Source organism: Musa acuminata, chromosome BXJ3-11 (genome assembly GCF_036884655.1).
Source record: "Musa acuminata AAA Group cultivar baxijiao chromosome BXJ3-11, Cavendish_Baxijiao_AAA, whole genome shotgun sequence".
Lineage (NCBI taxonomy): Eukaryota > Viridiplantae > Streptophyta > Magnoliopsida > Zingiberales > Musaceae > Musa > Musa acuminata.
In genome coordinates, this window is record NC_088359.1 from 4,224,794 (window position 1) to 4,250,942 (window position 26,149).

Here is a 26,149-nt window from a genome sequence, read left to right on the forward strand (position 1 = left end):
CGACTACGGATCTGACTGAGGCAAAGAAAAATAATCTTTTCACATGACCAATGATGCTCTACCATAATTTTTTAAAATTGGAGGGCTATGTGAGAATTTCTTAAGGATATAGATTTATTTTTTGAATTTACCCTCTATATCATGACCCGTTTAATTCGGATTAAGATATATTTCAAAGTGCTATTGTTGAACCCGAAGAGTAGGGCCACGGTGGTCATCGATGGCCTTTCGAATTAAGCGGAACCTAGATGGATCCATTGTCAGATATAAAACATGTCTAGTGATCAAAGAGTTTCATCAACAGCTAAGTGTTAATTTTAATATAATTTCTAAACTAATGATAATTCGACTTATCTTGAGTTTGGCTATCACCCAAGACCGGCATATATAACAACTAGATATTAATAATATTTTTTCATAAGAAATCTTAATTAAAGATGAATTTATGCAGTAACCTCCTAGGTTTATGCACTTATAGTATCCAAGCCATATTTAGATTACAAAAAGTTGTTTATGAACTTTATCAATCTCCAAGAGCTTAGTATACGCAACTTGGCTCAATTTTTATATTAGTCGGCTTCGATTTTAAGTTTGACACATATTTATTCCTATAATAATAAAAGAGATATATTATATATCTATTGATCTATATGGATCATATATAATAATTCTATAACGATCAAATAATTCCTTAAGCAATTGACAAATCGATTATCAGGTCTAAGAACCTTAAACTACTTTTTGTGAGTAGAAACAATATTTATGGACTTTTTCTATCTCAAAAATAGTACATTCAAGATTTATTATCAAATACGAATATGCATAATACCAAATAAGTCACCACCTCATTCCCTACCATTGAGCCACTCAAATTATATGATGGCAATACTAATTCGGAGGCCACACAATATTGACAAGTATTTAGTTCCTTGTAGTATTTATCTCTCATATGTCCAAATATTTCATTTGTAGTCAACAAATTATTATAATTCATCTATCAACCCTCCACGATACATTGGTCTATACTAAATGTGTTCTGTGATATCTTGAAGGAACTCTCAATCATGAATTTCTCTTTTATAAACACTTATCACTTCGTCTCCATGCTTTCATCGATGCTGATTGAGTAGGCAACACTGATGATAGAACATTTATGTCTGCTTACATTATCTTCTTTGATGTAAATCTGATTAGTTGGAGTTCTAAAAAATAAAATAAAATCATAAAATTAACCATTGAATCTGAATACTGAGCCATCACTACTACTACTGCAAAATTCATCTGGATCACCAATCTACTATACGAACTTGATATCAACTTCCAATCCACTCCTACAATATACTATGATAATATCGATACCACTTACTTGCGTGTCAACCCGATATTTCACTCATGCATGAAACACACTACTATTGACTTCCACATTATTAAAGATCAAGTTGTCAAATGTCAGGTATGTATTTCTCACATCTATACTTCTGACTAATTAGCAAACTCCCTTATAAAGTCTTTCGCCCATAGGATATTTCGATTGCATTGATCCAAAATTAACATCTTGATGAAAGTTCAATCTCGTAAGGTACGATAAAAGACCATGATATAGGTAAATATGAAATGATAACTTTACATTCTTTATATATTCTAATCCCCAATCAATCTATCATTTGAAGATCAACCACGTATTTGAGTGCATGATTTAAACACATAATTCAAGAAAGTCTCTCTATAAATATGTATTTTCCTTTTACAATAAATTCTTTACATATTTATTTACATAGTGATTTACATCTATTGAGACTCAAACCTTCTTCTCAAAAGAACATAATTCCTTCCTCTGTTTTCTCCCTCTCAGCGAGTTACATATATTGAGACACAAACCTTCTTCTCTAAAGAACAGAATACGCTGGGGTATGATGCAATTCTGCTAATATGTAGTACCGAATGCAGCTACATCTGGTTTCATAAGTATCTCAGGAGAAGAACCATTCAATATCTTTATTGAGCAGCAAATATAACAAATGGACGGAACCGTGAAAGAGTTCTACTTGGAGTCGATTCCAACCATAAGTCAATTAGAACAATCCACTGTCATAAGCTACCCCAGTATGCGGTAGCCAATTATCCCCTTGAATGAAGTTTCTGACAGTAAAATTCATGGCGTCGTCGCTGCTAATGACATGGTATCCTGGCCAGGTAACACGGTTGTCCGTGTCGGAACCCTTGCCGGTGTTGTTGTACTCTGCATAGTACAACGTATCCAACGCGAATTTGCCGTTCCATGGTAGCCAGCCCGCAGGATCGATCAACGAATCCATGAATGACTCCATGATCACCGTCCTCGAGTACTTCTTCCACGGCCGGCCGAGGTACGTCTTCGACGTCCCGTCGCTGGAGGTCAGGTCACCTGCGGCGAGGAACCTGCAGAACTGCATCGACGTGCCGGTGTTCTGGTTGGGGTCGGTCCGGCCTTGCGCCGTGATGGCGTTGCTCTGCCGGTGCAAGGGCAGCCGGGAGTAGACGTTGCAGCTCTGGAACACCACCGCCGCGTTGCCAAATATGTAGTCCACGGTGCCGTAGATGTCGCAGTCCCTATAGAATTGCCTCTTGGAGAGGGTGTACAGCGTGTCTTGGTAGCCTTCGATGCTGCAGCCGTAGAAGGTGGACAGATCTGCGCCGTTGAGGACCGCGACCGCTTGATGTTTGATTGGACCGGCGGTGTTTCGGAAGGTTAAGTTCATCGCCACGAATCCTTCTCCCATGACGGCTGCAGAGCGAGAATATTACATGGACAAAAGTTCATGAGAACCAAAGCAATTAGGAATCTTGAACGAGCGGCCGCAAACCGAAGGTGGAAGAGTGGAAGGTGGTCCAGCCATCAGCAACGCTATGGTTTCCGGTGATCACCGTCTGGTTGATCCCTTCGCCAATCATCATCAAGTACGTCGTATGGTTTGGGATGACGACGTACTCCTGGTAGACTCCGGCGGCGACGTATATCAAGTGGTAGCCATTGCTGCTTTTGAGATTTTTAGGGGCCGAGTTCACGGCGTCTCCGATCGTCGTGAAGTTCCCACTGCCATCTGGGCTAACAACCACCACGTCGTGCACAAGAACGGAGTCGGTGGTCTGAAGGAGCCGCCGGCCGCTCCACCTCTCGAACAACTCTCTCTTCGGGGCCGACATCCTCAGCGGCAGCTCGCCGTGCCGACCAACCCCGACTTCGTGGAACAACAGTGCCCTCATGTGGGGGGATCTTGAGTGAGCCTGGCCTTTGTGGCTGTTAGAGCTAGCCCCAGGATATTTACCAAAGGATAATTTTAGCAACACAACAAAGACAATAAAGCGGAAAGAATAAATCGACAAGAACAAACAAAACACTAGAACACCATATATACGTGGTTCGGTCAATTGACTTTGACCTACATCCACGGAAGAAAGAGGAGCAAATTACTACTATAAAAGAGGGACACTTACAAATGCCTTAGGAAATGTTCCTAGGCCATAAAACACCTTCAAACCATAAGTAGGTTTTCTTGTGATGCCTGCTGTACTTCTTGTGGTGTCTGTGGTACTTCTCGTGGTGTGTCTAACATCAAAGCTCAGGCCCTTATTTATAGTTCCAAGACGAGACAACAAATCTAATTTTCCCGATGTGGGACTATGGGACTTGCCAAACTAACAAATTTGCAACACAACAAAGACAATAAAGTGGAAAGAATAAAGCGACAAGAACAAACAAAACACCAGAACACCAGATATACGTGGTTCGGTCAATTGACTTTGACCTACATCCACGGAAGAAAGAGGAGCAAATTACTACTATAAAAGAGGGACACTTACAAATGCCTTAGGAAATGTTCCTAGGTCATAAAACACCTTCAGCTTCCTAAACAAGAAGACTTCAAACCATAAGCAGGTTTTCTTGTGATGCCTGCTGTACTTCTTGTGGTGTCTGTGGTACTTCTCGTGGTGTGTCTAACATCAAAGCTCAGGCCCTTATTTATATTCCAAGACGAGACAACAAGTCTGATTTTCCCGATGTGGGACTATGGGACTTGCCAAACTAACAAATCTCCACCTTGGCATGTCCCAACAAAACTTGCTCCACCTTCTTCACAAAAGACCCAACGGGCAATCACCAACAATGAATACCAACCAAGTCCAAGCACTGCTTGAACTTGTAAACCGGAACATGCTTCGTAAGCATATCAACTGGATTGTCCTTCGTATAAATTTTCTGAACAAGGACCTTTCCCTCAGCAATCAACCACTTAGCGGAATTATTAAAAGAAACTGCATCTGAATAGGTAGTAGGCTCACCAACTTCACTTGTTTCTTATGCAACAGACAAAGCATATGCAACCAAATTTGCATATCTTTGTGGTGGTCGAATATCTCTCATATGACCCAAACGCATATGCCATAATTTGGTGATGTCAGAATCAGACAATGATGATGACGAGACTGCAACTGAACCTGTGACAGTAGTTCCCTGCAGAATATACAAGCTACCAGACCTACAAGCTTTCATAACAATAAGAGCACTTCTAGAAACTTTCATAACTCCACCTTCAGCTGTGTATTTACACCCAAGGGCCTCTAGGGTGCCTAAAGAGATGAGATTCTTTTTCAAATCAGGAACATGTCTAACATTAGTGAGCGTCCTCACAATACCATCATGCATTTTAATTCGGATTGTTCCTCTACCAACAACATCACATGCGGCATTATTGCCCATCAAAACAATTCCACCATTACAAGATTCATATGTGGAAAACAAATCCCTATTGGGACACATGTGATAAGAACAACCTGAATCTAAAATCCATTCATTTTTAGACTTTGTCCTTTCATCAGTAGCAAAGAAAATATTTCCAAAATTCTCATCAGATGCTACACTAGCTTCAGCGGATTCAGTAGTTTTTTCAACAAATTTTTCCTTTTGCTTTAATTTATTTTTCAATTTAAAGCAATCAGATTTAATGTGCCCCATTTTATGACAATATCTGCATTCCAAATTTCTATGTTTGGATTTAGATCTAGATTTAGATCTACTACTGTCAAATTCTCTTTTATCCATTTTATCCCTGACAATCAGACCCTCAGCCTGATTTCCTCTACTTTCCCCAGTGATATCTCTGTCTATTTGCTCCTTAGATTTTAGTGCAGATTTAATTTCCTGATACGAAACTGTTTCTTTTCCATAAATCAAAGTATCACGGAAATGCTTAAAAGATTGGGGAAGAGAACACAAGAGCAACAAAGCCTTATCCTCATCATCAATTTTTGCATCTATATTCTCCAAATCCATAACCAAAGAATCAAACTTATCAAGATGCGAGAGTATAGATGTACCTTCAACCATCCGAAGCATATACAGACTCTGCTTCAAGTAGAGACGATTCTCCACTGTCCTCTTCATATACAAGGCTTTAAGTTTGTCCCACATGCTCTTAGCCGTAGTCTCCGTAGCTACCTCCCGTAAAACCTCGTCAGAGAGGTTTAGAATGTTCTTATCCATACCCGCAAGATCTTCCTTTGACGTACCATCTGGAATGTTCTCAGCACCCTGAAGTGTCAAATCAACTCCGTCTTGAACCAGAATGGCCTCCATCTTGAGTTGCTTATACCAGTTTGTTAGAGCTAGCCCCAGGATATTTACCAAAGGATAATTTTGGCAACACAACAAAGACAATAAAGCGGAAAGAATAAATCGACAAGAACAAACAAAACACTAGAACACCAGATATACGTGGTTCGGTCAATTGACTTTGACCTACATCCACGGAAGAAGGTGGAGCAAGTTTTGTTGGGACATGCCAAGGTGGAGATTTGTTAGTTTGGCAAGTCCCATAGTCCCACATCGGGAAAATTAGACTTGTTGTCTCGTCTTGGAACTATAAATAAGGGCCTGAGCTTTGATGTTAGACACACCACGAGAAGTACCACAGACACCACAAGAAGTACAGCAGGCATCACAAGAAAACCTGCTTATGGTTTGAAGTCTTCTTGTTTAGGAAGCTGAAGGTGTTTTATGGCCTAGGAACATTTCCTAAGGCATTTGTAAGTGTCCCTCTTTTATAGTAGTAATTTGCTCCTCTTTCTTCCGTGGATGTAGGTCAAAGTCAATTGACCGAACCACGTATATCTGGTGTTCTAGTGTTTTGTTTGTTCTTGTCAATTTATTCTTTCCGCTTTATTGTCTTTGTTGTGTTGCCAAAATTATCCTTTGGTAAATATCCTGGGGCTAGCTCTAACAGTGGCTACTACACGTTTGTTTTGGGATCCAGTTCTTGAAGAGCGAAAGGGAAAGACCATAGATCTTGCTGCAGACGGACAGAGGAACTGTGCCGAGGTTCCTGATGAACCACGCGGACGCCGCCACTTGCAGGCCATCATAGCAGGTCTGGTGGTTGGTAAGGATAGCTGAGAGGATGGCGTGCACCTTCTGGGCTTGGTGGTCGAGGAGGCAGTTGGTGTCGTTCAATGTATTTACGACCGCCGTCAGGAAGTCGACGTTAAGGCCCGACAGTAGCCTGCAGTCTTGGAGCGCCAAGATGGCGTTCGGCGGCAAGACCGAGGGGTGAGCGAGGAAGGTGTTGATCGAGTCAAGCATCTCTTTGGCAGTGGAGAGCGACTTCGCGAGGGATAAGCGACCGTAGTCGTAGAGGTTGTGGAAGCCTCGATGGGGGAGGACGGTGTTGCAGAAGTCGGGGTCGAGCGTCAAGTTGCATGCGGTGGAACGGTCGATGGGAACAGACGGGAGGATGTTGGAGCGAGTGGGACGAACGAAAAGGTGGGAGGAGGAGAACAGGAGGAAGAAGGCAAAGGTGTAGTAAGCCATGTTTCTTCCAAGTGTGATGCAGAGCTTCTGGATCTTCTTCGGATGATGGCGATGGTGAGAGCTTCCATGAGGTATATATAAGCGGCTTGTAGGAGCTTTACGGTCATTCACGCCCACATGAGATGTTGTACGGTGTTGCATTGTTCGGCAGCATAGGGATCAGATATCTGCAATCTTAATTGTGCCGCCATCCCATCTGCAGATTTGACCTCAGAAATCCGAGTGCTGATTCATCACATGAGCTGCAAATTAATGAGATCACACAGTAAACAGGATGTGGAGATTTCTTGCAACAAGTCGCGTAAAATATATTAAAATAATCAATTTTATTATATAGTATTTCATGTGCTTATTGTGTAATTTTATTGTGTATAATTAATTCCTCCCACATTTACAGGATTAAATCTAATTTTATTGTGTATCAATGACTATTCAATTTTGAAGTCATCCAAATGCTGTATTTATTAGTGTTGCACTAATAAATAATAAATGGATAATAGGCGATTCTATGTTTTGATTTCTTTTTTACTCCTAACATTATTATCAAACCTGTAGAGGTTTAAATTAGAGTTTATTCAATAAAAATAATTATTTTATGTAATAGAGAGGTCATGTCATTTGTATTAGAGCTAATCCTAGAAAATTTACCAAGGGATAATTTTGGTAACCGAACAAAAACAATAAAGCGGAAAAGACTTTAACCTACATTCACTACTATAAAAGAGACAATTACAAAATGTTCTTAGGCCATAAAACATCCGAAAATACTAAACAAGAAAAAAATTTAAAGTATAAGCCCAAACTATTTAACTCAAAGCCCAGACCCTTATTTATAGGTTAAATCGGAGATACCAAACTGCATTTTCCCGACGTAGGACTATGGAACTTGTCAAACTAACAATTTAAAATCGTGTTATCCACTTAATGCTCTCTCTCTCTCTCTCTCTCTCAACTTTGTCTTAGGTACAAAACATGCGATGGGAAATGAAAATGTGGCCTCTTCGACTTGACAACTCTCTGAGATATTTGACCAGACAAGTATTCCATCTCCATGTTGTTAATTTGGCTGGACATATGTACATCTGTGTGGAGAATCCTCTGTGATCTGAGTAGAGTTGAGGAGCGACACTTCTAGAGAGATGGATTTAGTAGCTTGTTCTTCGAGTGCCATCATCATCACTCTATAGATTAAATGTAGGCCCAAGGAATTCAAGAGTTTTCTTTTTGGAATATTCAGAACTTATAATTGATACCTATTAAACTTTTATTACTTTTTTTTCTTATTTGATTGTTGTTCTCTCTAATTAATTTAATGGGATAAATTGCTTAATCAATATCCCAAGTCGAACAATCTTCTTAAAATGTATATTTGCTGTAAAGGCCTCCCCAAGTATGATTCAGAGTCCCTAATTAAGAATAGTTGCTTTTCTAATTTCCTTTTGAGAGACAAATATGAGATGATTTTTGAGAAATATGGATTCTATTTCACACTACTTAAGAAGTGGCTATAAATGAACTTTTAACGTCTACAGGGATCTCCTTCATCTCCGGGTGAGACAGCCCAACCTACTGTTGTACGCATCCCTTCTTCCTTGATGTGTTTGTCTGCAAGAGGAATCAATGAGAACACGTGAATGGCCCCTTTACTCCCCCTCTCTCATCCCCTCTTTCACTCCCGACGCAAACAGCCCTTCCCCACCTACTGCAGATGAGATGAGATCTCCATTACTTTCCAACAAGAATAATACACCGTAGTATGACGCGCCGACAGGTCTGTAGATATGGATCGTAGCGCTCGCAGTCCTACTTAAGTTGCCTGCCTTCGCCCCTCTTTCTCAACTCTGTACTTCCACTCTCCATCGTCAAGATGATCACCGTGCCGACACTCCGCACGACTAGCAGCAGCAGGAGCAAACTCCTCCTTTCGTGCGTCGCCTTCTCCTCTCTGTTTCTCCTGCTTCTAACGTTGTCCAATGTGTCAAAGCCAGTGCCTTACCACCACCGACTCCATGTACATTCACACCTCCAAGACGCCACAGACCACTGTGACGGCACCCTGTACCCCGATCTGTGCGCCTCCACACTCTCCACCATTCCGGATTTGCATTCCAAGTCCCTCCCTGAGGTCATCTGCGCCACCATCAATGCCACCGAAGCCGCCGTTATCAAGTCCGCCAAGAACTGTACCAAATACCTCCACCACCACAACTACACCCTCGACACCCGCCAACGCTACGCCCTCACCGACTGTCTCGATCTCTTTTCGCAAACTCTCGACGAGCTGCTCGACGCCACCTCCGACCTCACCGCCAACCCCGGCTCCCACGTCGACCATGTCCAGACACTGCTCTCCGCCGCCATCACCAACCAGTATACCTGTCTTGACGGCTTCGCCTACGTCGGCAAAGATGGCGGGTACCGTTCGGTCATTGAACAGCCGCTCTACCACGTGTCCCACCTCGTCAGCAACTCCCTCGCCATGATGAAGAAGATCCAGCGGCAGAAGCCGTCGCATCCGCGAAGGGAGGCTTTGGAGGGGTATGGGGAGGTGGCGGAGGGGTTCCCTGTGTGGGTGTCAGGCAAGGACCGGAGGCTGCTGCAGGCTGCGGCGAACACCACGACCCCGAACTTGATCGTGGCCAAGGACGGGAGCGGCAACTTCACGACAATAAGCGACGCGGTGGCGGCGGCGCCGAGCAAAAGCGAGACGAGGTTCGTGATATATATAAAGGCGGGGGCATACTTAGAGAATGTGGAGGTGGGGAAGAGCAAGACCAACCTGATGTTCATGGGCGACGGCATCGGGAAGACGGTGGTGAAGGCGAGCAGAAATGTGGTCGATGGATGGACCACCTTCAGGTCTGCCACCGTCGGTAAGAAACCTTTCTCTCCTTGTCCTCTTCCCAAAATTTCTTATTCGATTATTCTGCCACCTGACTGTACTTCTCACTATAACACTAACTTAGGGCCATAAAGATCTATCCACTTTCCAACTAGCATATCTATAACCATGTCGGGATAGGAGATCTAACAGTGAGCGTTTAATTCGGAAATCGCTGGCGGTCACTACAGCCTTTATGGTAGTGCAGCTAGAATTCTGTATGAACCCGAAACATTATGATATGTAGGAGATTAAGTACACTATCAGAAGAGAACTTGCACAGTCAAAATCTACCATGCAGCATTTTGGGACGAAGGAGGAAAACACTAGTAACCCTTCGATCATTTAAGTGCCACATTAAGTTGAGGACTCCACATGAGTCCGACAGTGAGTGGTTCAGTCTAGATAAAGTAATCAGGCTGTAGGTACTTAACATCTTGTCACTGAGTATTAACTCTTTGCTCTTGTTTCTGTAGTCATTTCTGCAGTCCAATGCTCGTGATCCACTGCACTTTGTTGTATTATTGAGGAGAGTGAACAGCTAGCCACACCTTTGTCCTCTGACGCGGAATCTAGAAATTATTGGACGCGGTTTAGTTCATGTAAACGAGTCCCACACGATACAGTAAGCGTTACCATTCGTCGTGGCACACGGCCTCATACTTTGTCAATTCTCATCGTGGTCCGTCCATTGACGCATGGCGTGTCCAAAGTACACATAGCAGAAACGGACAGAATAGCAAGTTTCCATTCATTTCATGGTAACCAAAAGGCATGTCGGTCACCGAACTAGCTTTAAGACGAGGGACAGCAAATCTATGGCCGTGTTTTCTGCATCCAGATCCAAAAGAGAATATAGATTTAGATCCTCAAAAGATAGGGTTGCATTATAATTATAATAAAGCTATGTATCACGGGACCCGAGAAGAAGAACGTGCATGTTTTCTCATGTCAAGAGAAGCTGTCGCATGTCGGTTTGATTTGCGAGAAACATGCTAATTAGAATCTAATAGTGATGTTTTAATTGGATCATGCATGATTAATGATTTATATGCAATATAATGATTAAACAAATCGAGTTGAAGGATTTATGAGGGTGGTGAAGAGGGCAGTCAAATGGTAGATGGAGTTTCTTCTACTGTTGCTATGCTTCTGTAAGTTTTGTGTTACTATATCCTTGGCAGCTATCGTCGGCAATGGCTTCCTCATGCGGGACATGACCATAGAGAACTCAGCAGGCCCCAGCAAGCACCAGGCTGTAGCGCTCAGGGTGGGCGCTGACCTCTCCGCCTTCTACAGATGCAGCTTCGTGGGCTACCAAGACACCCTCTACGCCCACTCCCTGCGTCAGTTCTACAGGGAGTGCGACGTCTACGGCACCATCGACTTCATCTTCGGAAACGCCGGAGTCGTGCTCCAGAACTGCAACTTGTACGCCCGGAAGCCCTTATCCAACCAGAAGAACGTCTTCACGGCGCAGGGCCGCGAGGATCCGAACCAGAACACCGGCATCTCGATTCAGAACTGCAAGGTCGCGGCGGCCTCCGACCTGGCGCCGGTGCAGTCCAACTTCTCCACCTACCTCGGCAGGCCGTGGAAGGCGTACTCGAGGACGGTGTACATGCAGTCGCTCCTGGACAGCCTGATCAACCCGGCGGGGTGGCTAGAGTGGGACGGCGACTTCGCGCTGAGCACGCTATACTACGGGGAGTACATGAACCGCGGGCCGGGATCGAGCACCGCCAACAGGGTGAAATGGCCGGGCTACAGGGTGATCAACAGCTCCGCCGAAGCCAGCATGTTCACGGTGGAGTCCTTCATCGAAGGCGATCAGTGGCTGGGATCGACCTCCGTCCCTTTTACCGCAGGGTTGAACTAAGTCAACGGCGTTTGCATCTTTTCTTGACCGAGTCTGCCTCATCGTCGTTCTCCTCCGATTGAGTGTGATGTACATCGGATGCGTGGAATAAAACGTTTCTTTGGAAGCGTTGAAGCATTCTGCTTGTTATGGTGACATCTTTGTACCGCAATCTGTTTTCAGTTATATGATTAAGAGCTACGAGTCTTTACATTGTGGGGTATGATGTGGTATAACGGTAAATAACTCGACCGTTGAAGCCCCTCAATTGGCCCGGCTGTAAGGCCAGACCGAACCATATCACATGTGGAGTAGTGTGAGGCTTCGGTCCAAATTGGGTTTGATATAAACCGCCTATTTGTCCAAAGCCGGCCCGACCGTTGGGCCTCTGCCCGTTGATCAGATCTGAATGTTTCTATTCAAATGTCAACCCACGGGTTTGGCTCATCTGATAGGAAAGGATCAGTAATTGGACTCTTGACGTTCCAGTTTGGCTTTTAGATCAGAAATGTCAAGGAAATAAGAACGACTGATTGAATCGAGTCAGACCAATTAGTTCGCTACCAATTGCAAATGCTGATCAGATTAATTGTATTCACGCTGTTATTTCTATAAAACATTAAAAAGTAGTGAGATCCTGAAATTTAGCCATATCTCTCTCTCTCTTTAATTTTTAATTATTATTATTATTTAATAGATATAACTACTAATTTAGATGCAGTTTACGTTCAACATGTAATTTTTCTTTTTCCGATTTTGTTAACTCCACTATTAATTTCAAGTGTTGTTTACGTTCAACATCTCTCCCATTTTAATTTATACGAATAATATCGTTATTTAAGGCAAATCAAAATTGATCATCAAATTAAAATTAAAATTAAAATTGTTATTATTATTGTTGTTGTCGTCGTCGTTCCTTTTGATATGGTCATGATTTAAGGTGTGGAATCTGCCTTTTATTACTTAGAAAAGAAAAAAGAAAGGGGAAACGAAGGCTTCTGCTACCGAAGTGGGGCCCATTGGAATCACACAATCATTTACTTTCTTACTTTCCATTTGATTTGGTTGGTCTTCAGCTTTCTCTTTCCTTCTCTCCTTCATCTTTCTTTCCTCTAATCCTGCCGAGATCTGCTCGAGGAGAGAGACAGCACCACACCCCAAGAGGAAAGGAGTAGAACAAGCGACTAAATCCGCCATCCACGGCGGAGACGAGCAAATAAAAGCCTTATATTCCTTCCAATTGCGGCGCCCGAGGTGGTCAAACGAATTGATCTTTGGGAGGCGCAGTGGAGATATACCGCCATGAAACTCAAAGGCTTCACAGAGAGAGAGAGAGAGATAGAGAGAGCGTGTTAGTGGGGGCACGGCATATTGGACACATGAGACAGCACATGACCCAAACCCTGAAGCCTCATGCAAAAAGAGCAGCCCAGCATAATGTCTCTCTCTCCAGTCAAATCTGTCCTCTATCTTTATTCTCCTTTTTCTTTTGTATTTTTTCCTCCCTTTCTATGTTTCTATCCCACAATGATTTTGTCAACATGTATACAACACTGTCATTTTATGAGAGATTGGTGTCGAGCTTCCGCTGCTACAAAGAAAGTTCTCTACAAAGATCAATATTCAGAAAGCTCGTGTTGTATGTTGCCGTCTTCTAAGAGGAGAATTATGAACAAGTAGCCAATATTTTCTTTCCATTCTGGTTCTCTGTTCTATCCCTTACTGTAGCAGCAGCTAATGGGGTGCATGTAATCGAGTAGAATGGTGGTTGGGGTTGCGACACGCGATGTTGCGCTTTTGACCCTTTGGCAACACTGTCAGCTCACCGCATAGGATGCGCTCTCTCCCTCGCAGTGGTGGAAGGAGACCAACCAATCCCTAGTCACTTGCCTTTTCCTAACTCGGCATCCATCAGAGCTTCTCCTTCAAAGCGAGAGCCTCGTTTGCCCTCATCCAAATGCCACAGTCGTCCTCGCTTAGGAGCATATGGAGCAGCATTAGATGGGTGTTCTTGGGGAACGCTCCTAGGATTCTTAGCTTAGGCGTAGTTAAGAGTCTTGGAGATGTCTAATCATGTATAAGCTCTGGTCATGCGTTATTTAAGCCTTGCATATCCCTGTGTGGTCTCTCGCATTGGGTGTCACAGGATTTGGTAGGATTCATGTCTGTCACCTACTGCTTGCTCCAAGTAGCCAGCAGGCAAATGTAAGCTTCTGTAGAAAAGTGACTGACGACTGACTGACAACTGAGTTCTGAGTAGAACAAGAGAGCAAGGCATCACATGTGAATGTGAACCAGTGCATCGGGATACATGAGAAAACTGAGATTAAATGACCTTTTATCAGAGGGAAATGTATGGATTTGTGCTCATTCTTCAATGAAAAGAACACACAACTTCAGAACAATTTAACCTGCTACGCCATTAATCCATATGAACACATCTAGATTTGGCGGCCTTATTAAATGTCTAAGCCGATGTCGTTAAATCTGCAAACTGCAACAGCAAGAGGGAATAGAAGCGAGGGCATGTTCTTTCATTTGACCTGTTGGTGCAGTGAAATGATATGGTGGATTTGAAGGTGTGAAGCTTTAAAGTGTTAAAACTAGTGCTAATAATAATGGCAGAGCAGAGGAGTAGCAGAGTGGTTGCTTTTGGCTCTATAAATGGGGCTCTCTTCTCAGAGCTCCTCGGCTGTGGTCGTGGGCTCAGTTTAGTTGGCTTCAGTTGAGGTTGGTTTTGGAGGCCAATGGCTCACTCCCGTCCTTCGTTTCTCCTCCTCTCACATATCCTTCTCTCTCTGTTTGCTTCCGGTGCCATTGGCTCTCCAGGCCATCATGGGCCTGCGAACCACAACTACCGAGACGCACTCTCCAAGTCCATACTCTTCTTCGAAGGGCAGAGGTCGGGGAGGCTGCCTGCGAACCAGAGAATGACATGGAGGAGGAACTCTGGCCTGTCGGATGGCTCCGCCATGAATGCAAGTGCTCTGGACTTCGTTCTTCTTCTGGTTTTGGTGTTGCTTGTAGGAATCTAACTTCGTTTCGTGTTGACAAAATGTAGGTGGACTTGGTTGGTGGGTACTATGATGCAGGGGACAACGTGAAGTTTGGCTTCCCCATGGCTTTCACCACCACCATGCTGTCTTGGAGTGTGATAGAGTTCGGCGGGATGATGAAGGGTGAGCTGGAGAACGCCAGAGCGGCGGTCCGTTGGGCCACTGACTACCTCCTCAAAGCCACTGCTCATCCGAACACCATATATGTTCAGGTTCAGTTCTCCTTCATGATTCCCTGTTCCTTTGCCTCTTCTTCTTCCGGTACTCTCTGTTCCTTTCTCTTGGTGAAGACAAAGCGGTTCTGTAATGGAAAAAAATCCAAACTTGTGTTGGTTTTAAGAAAAGAAATCCGATACTTTGTGTCACGTAGCCATTGTGTTGTCGATCTGTAGGTGGGAGATCCAAACAAGGATCACGCTTGCTGGGAGAGGCCAGAAGACATGGACACCCCAAGAACAGTCTACAAGGTGGACAACAGCAACCCAGGCTCCGATGTCGCGGCCGAGACCGCCGCCGCCCTCGCCGCTGCTTCTCTGGTCTTCAGGAAATCTGACCCAGCTTACTCCAAGCTTCTTCGGAACAGAGCTATCAGTGTAATATAGCTAAAACCATCTTTCAAAAGCCTATTGCTACCAACCAAAATATTCCCTTCCAAACACTCTTATATTGGGTTTCAGGTGTTTGAGTTTGCTGACAAGTACAGAGGTTCCTACAGCAATGGGCTGAAGAATGTTGTCTGCCCCTTCTACTGCTCTTACTCCGGCTATCAGGTTCCTTTCTTCTCTTCCATTGGATGCAAAGAGCATAAAAAGCTCCCCTTCTCCACCTCTGTTTTCTGGTATAGACTATGAACCTCTGTTTCTTCCACTGGTCAAAAGGATGAGCTGCTTTGGGGAGCAGCATGGCTTCACAAGGCCACCAAGAATCCGACGTACCTCAACTACATCGAGGCCAACGGTCAAACCCTCGGCGCTGACGAGTCTGATAACACCTTTGGGTGGGACAACAAGCATGTGGGAGCCAGAATCCTCCTCTCCAAGGTTAATATGACTCCCATCAACCTTCCACTATTGTTTTGAGTGATGGGCTGTGCTTATAGCTGTTCTTCTTCCGGTGGCCTTGTTACAGGCCTTTCTGGTCCAAAACCTGAAGTCTCTGCACGACTACAAGGGCCATGCTGACAACTTTATCTGCTCCCTCATCCCGGGGACACCCTTCTCCCAGACCCAATACACTCCAGGTTGCCTCTTTACCCCTCTCCCTGAAGAGATACGTCAACATGTTCTAAGCTTCAGCGAAGTGATCTGAATGTATCTTTGAACACAGGTGGGCTGCTGTTTAAGATGGGTGACAGCAACATGCAGTACGTGACCTCCACCTCCTTCTTGTTGGTCGCCTACGCCAAGTTCCTCACCTACTCCTCCAAGGTGGTCTCTTGCGGCGGCACCACCGTCACCCCCCGCAAGCTCCGCTCCATCGCCAAGCGACAGGTGAGTCCTCCGTGCACTTAAACCATGGGGAATGATGTTCTTGCATCGGTGCCCTGCGGGATTAACCCGTGCTGGCAATAACCCCGTTTTGTGTGGCCGGTGGCGGCGCGGCCCAGGTGGACTACATCCTCGGCGACAACCCGCAGAAGATGTCCTACATGGTGGGCTACGGCGCAAGGTACCCGCATCAGGTGCACCACCGGGGGTCGTCCCTGCCGTCCGTGGCGGCCCACCCGTCTAAGATCCCGTGCTCCGCGGGTTTCACGGCGCTGTACACCTCCGCCCCGAACCCGAACCCGCTCACGGGCGCCGTCGTCGGCGGGCCGGACGCCATGGACCGGTTCCCAGACCAACGGTCAGACTACGCGCGGTCCGAGCCGGCCACCTACATCAACGCCCCCCTCGTCGGCGCCCTCGCCTACCTCGCCCACTCCTCCGGCCAACTCTAATCCCAGTGCTACGTAACAACTAAGTAGCATAGCCTCTAAGTCGAGCTTAAGAGCTTCGTAGTGTGCGATGAAGGACCCCGGTGCAGCTAAGGAGGCCATCGGAGGGTTTGTTTCTAGGTCTAATTTGGATCAGTAGACGATTAGGGAGACTGCTGTCCATCTATCTATGGCTTAGACTCGGTGTTCAATGTTGTGCGCGGCCTGTACTACACAGGGCAGCCTTTGACCCCCAACCACTTTTTGGGGCTTCTACTTCGTTTGCGTTACCACTATTAACATGGCGTGGGGTTTGTCTGTGTTAACCATGAGTTGATGTTTCTAATTACTTATCATGATAAGGCTAAGTTAGTTCTTCACAACCGGTCTCTTGCCACAGCCAATGAGGAACACTTATCCCGGTACCAAGTAGCATGTTGAATCTCCTGTCATCCACTCCAGAACGGGAACATAAGATGGAATAGTATCCTCTCTCTCTCTCTCTCTCTCTATGGATGTCATTGGACCATCAAGCCTCTCGATTACAGTGGAGACGAAGCTGAACTATCAGTAAATATCCAGGAGAAGTCATTTGCCAACATAACTGTGTAGGTTAAGTATCCAAATAAACCTTTACTGTAAGATGTCAGTGGTTAAACAATCTTTGGTTGCCATAACATGAAAAATGATAAGCTATTCCATCAAATCTTAGATTTGATTTGACATCTGAAATCAGAGCACTGTAATATGCTGCTTGATTACCAGTTTCATGGCAAAGCTCTTTGCGACGTTCCATTGAAGATGGATACTCACATCTGAATCAAAAAAGTAGTGAGGAAGCAGACGCAGGGTTTTGATTAGTTGAGCAACATGTGAACTGCACACAGATTTTGCCCCCACTGACGGAAAGAGACTGAACCATATGCAAGACCCAAGCATGTGATGTGGTCCTCCCTTCTTCTTCCTGTCATCACTCACCAGACTATATGCATGTCTCCCTGTGGAACCGAGCCAAGAACAAGGGTGCAGCGGCTCTTACAACATGGGAGCAGCACCCTGCAGTCTTTTAAGCCCCCTCTTTCTCTGTCAACAATGGCAGACCAACAAACATCCCACCGCAACTCAGCTGAGGCAAATCCACTCCATCTTGGCAACTATCCCACATACTAAAGAAAAAGAACCAAATACATAGAAAGCTGCACACACATTATTGACAAGTAGAGAGACCAGAGGACACGAGAGATTCCTGATCACCACACGGAGTAGTTGCTGAGAGCAGCGTGGAGGGACGCAGGGCAGTTTGCTTTGACACCTTTATCTTTTCATTTAGTTAATGCAGCTTTGGAGTAAGAGGCAGCAGAAAAGTCAGACAGAGCATGGGATGAGGACAGTTCTTTTTTCGCAGTACAAGGTGCCATTCATTAATGTCTTTTGATCTCGGTGTTTGAGGATCCAAAGCAGTAAGAAATGGCTAAGAATCCATCTATTGAGGAAGAAAGTAAGTGAGACAAGAATCTTGAGCTTCAACAAGTGGGCAGATGCAGGATGGGAACTGAAGTAATAGCATTCACGGATACATAGCACCCATTGATCCACCTTGTCAGCCATTACTGAATCACAATGCAAGCATGACCATCTGCATTTTGTGAACAGAACATCGATGGAACAGTCAACATCAGAGTGCTCATAGCAGATTGAGAGAACAAAAGGAACACTAGAGATACAGTTCAACTTGGCCTTCCCTCATATCCAACAGCTACAGAAACACTGACATTAGATCTCACTTTACCATAGCATTCGTCCTTGCTGTGGAGCTTATGATACCAGCAAGACAACTGTATTACTGAAAGAGAGAGACAACAAATAATCTTTTCAAAAGAAAAAAAAATATTTTAACAATGCTTGTCAAAATATGATTAGTTAGTATACATATATACACATAGTCTTAGCACTTAAGCCTTTTAATTTTGTTAATAATACATATGAAAATCTAATTATTTTTCTTATGTATACCTTTCTTTAATATAAATATATACGTGATATATGTCGGTAGAGTTTACGGAATTTCTGGGAGTGAAATTTTAGTTCATGGACCAAATGTCACCAATGTTTTCTTGACTAGTTTGTTAATCTAACATAGAGTTAGAAGTTTAATTAGCATTGTGAGTTGTAACAAGAGACTTTGAGATTGAGAGAGATGTGATGAAAATGAACTTTTAATTTTTCTTGTGAATTTTAAATTTCTTTGTTCAATTTATATTCATTTTTTTAGTCGGTAGAAGTAAGATTCCATAACTTTGAATATATCTCCTACATTATTATTAAAGGTAGATAAAGAGAAGATGAGATGTTCAATTTATATTCATGTTCTTGTTCTCTTTTAGGTTTCAAGTGCTAGTGATGGAGAGAAGAAAGACTAAAAATCAAAAGAAAAACTTCAGAGATTAACAAGCGAAAAACTTTAGGTAGATTCCATAACTTTGAATGTAACATTTAATGTAGTTTAGTAAATCTCTGTCTATATTCATTGAAAAAATCATATATTTTAATATATAAGATCAAATATAAGATTCTTGAGTTATCTTTTACATAAATTTTTCTCTCAATTCTTTTTGGAAATCAGCAATCAAAGTGTCTTAACTCTTTCTCTCGTTAAGACCAAACTCAAGATGTGTATTTATTTATAGGAATAAACCATAATTTATCAAGGAGCTTTAATTTAATTAAAACTCTATCAATTAATTTAAATATAATTAAAATTTCTAAAAATATTTATCAATCTTAACAGCAAGCAACTACATCATAATAAGACATTCATATCATACAAGATACAAACTTTTTCGATGTTTTTTGTACATTTCATTTTTGATAAAACTTTGCTATGAATAAGATGTGATGAAAACAAATCATATGTACATAAATGTGGTAAGGGTGTGTGCAACATATCAATTCTTGAATCTCCAATTAAAGCACTCGCATACGTCCCATTGTGAATTGGTCATCCATCTCTTCTTCCTTCCTTTGCCAATCCATGACACAATGGTGACGACCTACACTTTGCTTTTGCCTATATCCAAGTTTCCAACATGGACATCCTCATCGGCGATAGACTTGTTCCAGAACCAATGCTTCTCCCACAGTAGCATCGTCTCTTCGATCGGCACGTTCTTCGTCTCGGCGAGAAGAAAGCAATGAATAGCGTGATGACCAGAAACCATCCCCCGAAAAAGTAGAAGAGGCCGAACTTCAAGTGGCAGAGTGCCTTCAGGAACACTTGAGCGATGATTAATGTGAAGAGCATGTTGCACGAGACTGTGATGCTCGACCTGCCGTTCGGATCTCCAAGGGAAAGATCTCACTGGGCACCAGCTAGCCAAGAAGAGGACGATGAGGCTCGCATGTGTCTTCGACAGGTTGCTTGCTTGAATTTGAGTGTAATCAGGGTGCCTACAATCAACTACAACAAGAAAGATGGCTCGCTTAACCGCAGCAGATAAGAACAGAGCAATGGCAGTTAAAAGATTTATGGATCTTCTTCTATATGTTACTACTGTGCACTCAGCAATATTTGTGTGGTCGTCAGCTGTAATAGCTGACTAATGAACATTCGTGCACCGGCCTGCAGAAAGAGTCGGCGCTGTCCCTGATAGGGAAAATAATGGTCGGATGACGCGCCGTGACGACAGCCCCTGCTGTTGAACGACGACCTCCGACCCCGCAGGGTTGACCACGACAAGGCAGGACAATGACCTGCCCCCCGCCCATACCCTGCTACGAACCGCTCCACCACGTGACCCCAGCAGTCGCGTCAGACGCCATCAGAGGTACCACCTCACTCCAGCAGGCGGTCAAGTCAGGTAATGCCAACCTCCTCTATAAATACCCCTAAGTCCTAAACAAAAAGGGGAGGCTCTCAACATACTCAATACTCGGAGGTTTCTCCTCCTCCTGAAACCCCTTCCACATCTTTCGCTAACTTGATCGTCGGAGGGGTCGGGTCGAGCACCCCGACCCGACCTTGGTGCAGGTACGAAGCCTTCGGAGATCACCGCCTTCGGAGACTCAGCGGGCTCGAGGAGACTCCCCATCCTTTGACCACCACCTTCCGGACCCGAACCAAGCCGCGACGACCTCAGGGCCACGGCTGAACAGTTACTGACCGTAACAGTCCTGACTTATCCACGGTCGCGATGGAGACAAAAAGGTGGCGAAGACATTGACGAGGCCACTGATCACAGCGGACATGAGGGAGGGAGGCATCATCGCCGAAGCCAATGGTCTCGAACGACACCGGGGCATAGAACATGATGACGGTAATGCCAGTGAGTTGCTGGAAGAAGGGGATGAGGACGGCCACGGTGAGCTGAGGCCTATACTTCCTCTGCATTGTGTTGCTCCAAGGGTGCTCGATCGTCTTCGACTCCTCGCTGCCCGCAACCATGTTCTCGTACTCCTCGTCGATGTCATCGATGCCGCGGATCCTTAGGAGCATAGCCTTGGCCTTCTGGTTGTGCCTACGCTCGACGAGGGAGTTGGGAGTGTCAGGGAGGAGCAACGAGCCTATGGTGGTGATGGCGGCCGGCACAGCGGCGAGGGCCAAGCTGACACGCCACGCCCAACCTTCCTCGATCTTAGCAGTAGCAAAGTTGATGTGGTTGGCGGTGTTAAAAGTTCAAATATATCTTTGGAAGACCTTAAATTATTATCTTATTTTTTTAAATTAGATTTATTAAATAAAATTATAAGGATAAGACACTCTTGATTTAAATTATATTTTATATCTATAAATATATGATATCTATATGTAAAGATTCATTCAAGTCTCAAGTAAATATTTAGTCTCGAGGTCTAAGAATAATTTAAGATCTCTATAAATTTTTTTTTTGTTGAAAAGTTCAATATAATATTTTTTTTGTCATGGTTTATTCTTCTTATATTTGACTTGATCTTAAACTAATGGTACCTTGTTATTATTATTTGAGAAAGGACTGTACTTTGAATGTGATCTCTCCTTTTTTTTTCATATGATAACAGAATAACAGGGGTTAATCTATATTTTAAGATTTTCTTGATGAAAAAGATAACCTTTTCGATTATAGATTATTATAGTTGCATTAGTGGATTTGATATTGAACTTTTCAATCAGTCTAACTATAAAATCTAAAATATTTATTTACAATAATATCTCATAGGAGAAGATCTATGGGATGAAGGAGACGCCATGAAGAGATAGAGGACATTAAATGAAAAAAACTAAATTTATATAAAAAAATCTATTTCTCATGATCGTTTTGAATATGTTATTGGTTGTAAATAAGTTTAAGTGATTTGGATCACTCTTGATACATTCAAAAAAAAAAAAAGATTCGGCTTTAGTATCTGAAGAATGATTTGATATATACTATCCAAGATGATCTATCAATTTCTCAATATTTTTTGAAGATTAAAAATTTATGTTCAAATGTATTACTCTTAGATCTAGATGAGCCTATTTCTAATACACGAATAAATATTATATTATTTATGGTATTCGAAAAATATATGTTTCTTATGTTACATCTATTTAATGATAAGTTCAACAATCATCGTTAGTAGAGTTAAAAAATCTTCTTACTTCTTAGTAATCTATAGCTCTGACGAAAGTTTTTACTTCAAGAGAAGATAAAAAATATTTTTTTATAAATAAAAAAGATAATAATAATAAAGATAAAGAGATAAATGATGATGCTAATAACAAGTCAGAGTCTTCTTCGAACAATGGTACAAATCGAAAGAAGATCCAGTATTATAGATATGACAAGTTAGGTCATATTAAGAAAAGTTATCGTGTTAAGATTAAAGGAGAAAATATTACAAATAAAGAAGATTGTTTCAATACTATTGATAAAGATTGGGACAAATATTTTATGACTAAATCTACTAATGCCATGACATCTATCAACTTCGAGCATCACTAAAATTTGATTCAGGATATGATGATCATCTCATTGGTGATGATATCAATGCATCAATCATCATCAATATGAAGGTAATGAAGCAATTATCACGACATACAATACTATTCATCAAGTGGAAACAAAAGGTATCGTCATAACATTAGATAAAGATAATATTCTATTAGTGTATAGTGTTTTAGGTATAAAGAAAAATCTCTTCTTTGTTATAAATACAATTGATGCTAAAAATTATGCCTAATTAAGTCATGTTTCTTCACAACATAAAAAAATTAAATGCAGATGTAGTATATACTAGTAGAAGGGTCAAATATTTATATATTTTATTGCATCAACCTCTTATGTTAATAAGATGAGTACAAATGATGGTGCATGGCATGCTAGACTTGTCATATAAATTTTCTCAAATTAAAGAATATAATATAGAAAAGTCTAGTTAATGATCTTTCTAATCTTACTACTTTTAATAATAAAGTTAGTGAAGATTGTCAATATGGCAAAACATATAGGCAACATTTTGATAGATCACTTTCAATGTGTAAATTTTCCTTTGAGTTTATTCATAGCTATCTAATGGACTCAACTCAAACACCATCTTGTCCAGGTTCATATTATATACTTCTCTTTGTTGATAATTTTACAACGTTCACTAGAGACTATTTTGTGAAGGAAAAGTCAAAAGTTTATTCAAAATTTTAAGAGTTCAAATTAACAGTTGAAAGTGTTCTTAAAAGGAAAATTAAAAGGTTATGCATCGATAATGACAAAGAGTTCATTTATAATAGTTTCTTCTTATTTTACAAAGAGCATTACATCAAAAGAGAATTTACAAGTGCAAATACACTATAACAAAATGGTGTGGTAACGGATTATTCAACATCTCCTAGAGACTTATAAGTGTTGGCTTCATGTAAAGAATTTACCCAGAGTGTTATAAGTAGAAGGTATAACATATGTAAGTTATGTTATTAATCGAACTCTCCTTAGTTCAATCAATCTGAAGTGAGCTTATGTTCGGTGAGAAACCAAATATTAGTTATTTCCTAATATTTGGTTCTTCATGCTATGTTCACATACTAGACTCAAAGAGAAGCAAGCTTGATACTAATGCCAAGAAATTCATCTTTATTAGCTATGATGAAATGAAGAATAAGTGTTTGATGAAGTTTCTTCTTATTATCCTCCATAAATAGTTTTTTTGAAAAATATCAATCACAAAAATGGAAGTGGTATGGGTTCAAAATCTATGGTTGAATTTCATTTATCATTTAATGCTTGTATAAATTTTGGTTTATCTTCTTCCTCATCTGCATCTATTCCTATTATTTTTTCATCACTAATGGTAGAGCAAAGTGATAGAGAGAGTAATAATGTTCATTAAGAGGAACATTCTATATTAAGAAGATAAAAAAGAACAATCGTATAGAGATAGAGATAATATAAGCATATGTGACTATTTCTTTTCTGAACCAATTGATGATCTTGAGCTTAATATTTTGAAGCTGAAGGTGTTAAGGAATGGGAGGATACCATGAATGAAGAAATGATGGCTCTGTTGAATCTCGTATTTTGATGATGAAACCACTTGATATGTGTTTATGATTTAATCTGCATTTTGAGTGATGCAGGATGCTTCGATCAGGATAAGACAATTAAAGCAGGAAAATCATGTTGGGCCAGAGGAACATGTCAGAAGATTGGACGTCAGGCCGGTGGATCGGTCGACGTATCGACGGAAGGCTTCGGGTCGTGGATTCAAGCATCGGACCAAGAAAAGCGGGTATTACGCCAAGGATATCGGAGTTGCATAGTCAATTGATCGATTGGGCAATAGGCCGCAAGAGAGGACGATGCGCCGAAGAATCGGACGAAGCGTCGAGGGACCAATGACATACCGGACAACCTGATTAATTGCTTAGGAGTAATTGTCTAGATCGAAATTTTATTTTACATGTGCATGATTAACTATGATGGCTTGAAGACATAAAGCAAGTCTACCGGAGTCAAGTTTGATGGGTGTTCGAAAGTCCGAAGATTCATCGGAGATGCTATCGGAACCAACCAAGAGGAAATCAGGGACTTATCGGAGTTTTCGGAAGTCCGTCGAAGAGATCGTCGGAGGTTCACAAAGATCACCGAGAAGGCTCGGCTACTCGCTGAACTCGCCACAAGATCGGGAACCTGCTAGGAGTCCACCGGAAGAAATCCGAGGGTGTATCGAAAGTCCGCCGGAAAGCTCATCGGAAGAAAACTCGATGTTGCCAGTTATAAGATCAGCTTAGGACTATGTCTTAACTTCGTAGTTTGCATGTAATTTAGGTTAGGATTAAGGGTTAATCCTATAACCCGGTTAGGGGCCAATTGGGCCAAGTTTGGATTGGTTTGAGCCAAGTTTGGAGCTTAATCAGTGAGCTGAAATAGTCTAGGCGGTGGCACCGCCCATAACGCAAGAGTTCCGGTGGTGGCACCGCCAGCAAATTGTTGGATTGGGCGGTGGCACCGCCCAGCACCCGAGAGGTCCGACGGTGGCACAGCAGGACTGGGCGGTGGCATCGCTAGTACACTGTCAGACACTGACAGGCGATGGCACTGCCAACACCGGAAAACCCAAAAGTAATTCAAATTTGGAGCCCAAATTTGAATCCTCTTGGGGCCTATAAATACCCCTCAATTATCAGCAGAGAATACAACATTTGAGAAAGATTGAGATAAAGCCTTAGCAAATTTTTTAGCTAAGTCTTGTTTTCAATAGTTTAAGTGTTCACCTCTCTCTTTCTCTTTGAAAATATGTAAGAGTGTGAACCACTTGTAAAAGGTTGTAAGAGGGGTATTTGTCCTTCCCCTTCAAAGTGATTTGCTAGTGGAAGTTGGGAGCCTCATCGAAGAAGGCTTCGCAAGTGGATGTAGGTCATTTTGACCGAACCACTTTAAATTGATGTGTTCCTTGAATGTGTGAGTGTTTACCTTTCTTAAACCGTTATTTACATAGTAGCAAGCTTTCGATTTTTATTTTCTCACTTTACTCGAGCTACTTTCACCAAGTCATTCATTGTCAAATCGAAATCTCTATGCATTTACGAAATCGTTTTCAAACTTACGAGTTTTAATCCGCTGCACTAATTCACCCCCCTCTTAGTACCGCTCCGATCCTAACAATTAGTATCAACGATACCAAATAACTTAGAACAAACCCAAGCTATCATTGGTCACGCTCTCAAGATATTGCCTACCTTAGCCACATCCAACAACAACTAACGAGGGGCAGAAGTGATAAGGTGAGGGCACAATAAATGAGGGTGAGAGTGGAGGCGAATTGACCAAGTAGGGTGGAAGCTATAAATAAAGATGCAACGATAATAACAAAGTGAAATTACTCCTATGCTCGGTTAGAATTGACCCAACATTGTGAAAAATTTTGGTATAATAGGAGAGGACTACTATAAAATATCATGTGATGATTACATTAGTTAACCTTAAACAACTTTATGTCTAAATATCATCATGCTATTAGTGAGAAATATTCCTTAATATATTCGATAATAAGACTTATGTGCCAATCCTCTCATTTGTAAAGATATCAATTAGCTTAACTGTAAGATCGAATCCCGCTTTCATCATTTTAAGAAAACACCCTCATTTGT

General features: G+C 42.3%; 3 protein-coding genes and 1 pseudogene across 3 annotated transcripts; 2 read left to right on the forward strand and 2 right to left on the reverse strand.

Moving 5' to 3' along the window:
• Positions 1–1,913: 1,913 nt before the first annotated feature.
• Positions 1,914–7,073, reverse strand: LOC135652544 (pectinesterase-like). The gene is made up of 3 exons (XM_065173541.1): positions 6,259–7,073; positions 2,844–3,218; positions 1,914–2,764 (listed from the first exon to the last, which is right to left on the reverse strand). Exons 1-3 carry the CDS (start codon positions 6,983–6,985, stop codon positions 2,073–2,075), a joined length of 1,794 nt encoding a protein of 597 aa, XP_065029613.1. The 5' UTR covers positions 6,986–7,073; the 3' UTR covers positions 1,914–2,072.
• A 1,437-nt stretch (positions 7,074–8,510) lies between these two features.
• On the forward strand, positions 8,511–11,794 carry LOC135653073 (pectinesterase-like). Its single transcript, XM_065174529.1, has 2 exons — positions 8,511–9,717; positions 10,910–11,794. Exons 1-2 carry the CDS (start codon positions 8,712–8,714, stop codon positions 11,602–11,604), a joined length of 1,701 nt encoding a protein of 566 aa, XP_065030601.1. The 5' UTR covers positions 8,511–8,711; the 3' UTR covers positions 11,605–11,794.
• Positions 11,795–14,194: 2,400 nt separating this feature from the next.
• On the forward strand, positions 14,195–17,286 carry LOC135653074 (endoglucanase 3-like). Its single transcript, XM_065174530.1, has 8 exons — positions 14,195–14,561; positions 14,645–14,851; positions 15,032–15,232; positions 15,317–15,409; positions 15,518–15,679; positions 15,768–15,879; positions 15,966–16,129; positions 16,246–17,286. Exons 1-8 carry the CDS (start codon positions 14,331–14,333, stop codon positions 16,576–16,578), a joined length of 1,503 nt encoding a protein of 500 aa, XP_065030602.1. The 5' UTR covers positions 14,195–14,330; the 3' UTR covers positions 16,579–17,286.
• A 2,318-nt stretch (positions 17,287–19,604) lies between these two features.
• LOC103970900 (sugar transport protein MST6-like) lies at positions 19,605–21,223 on the reverse strand (annotated as a pseudogene).
• Between the last annotated feature and the right edge of the window lie 4,926 nt (positions 21,224–26,149).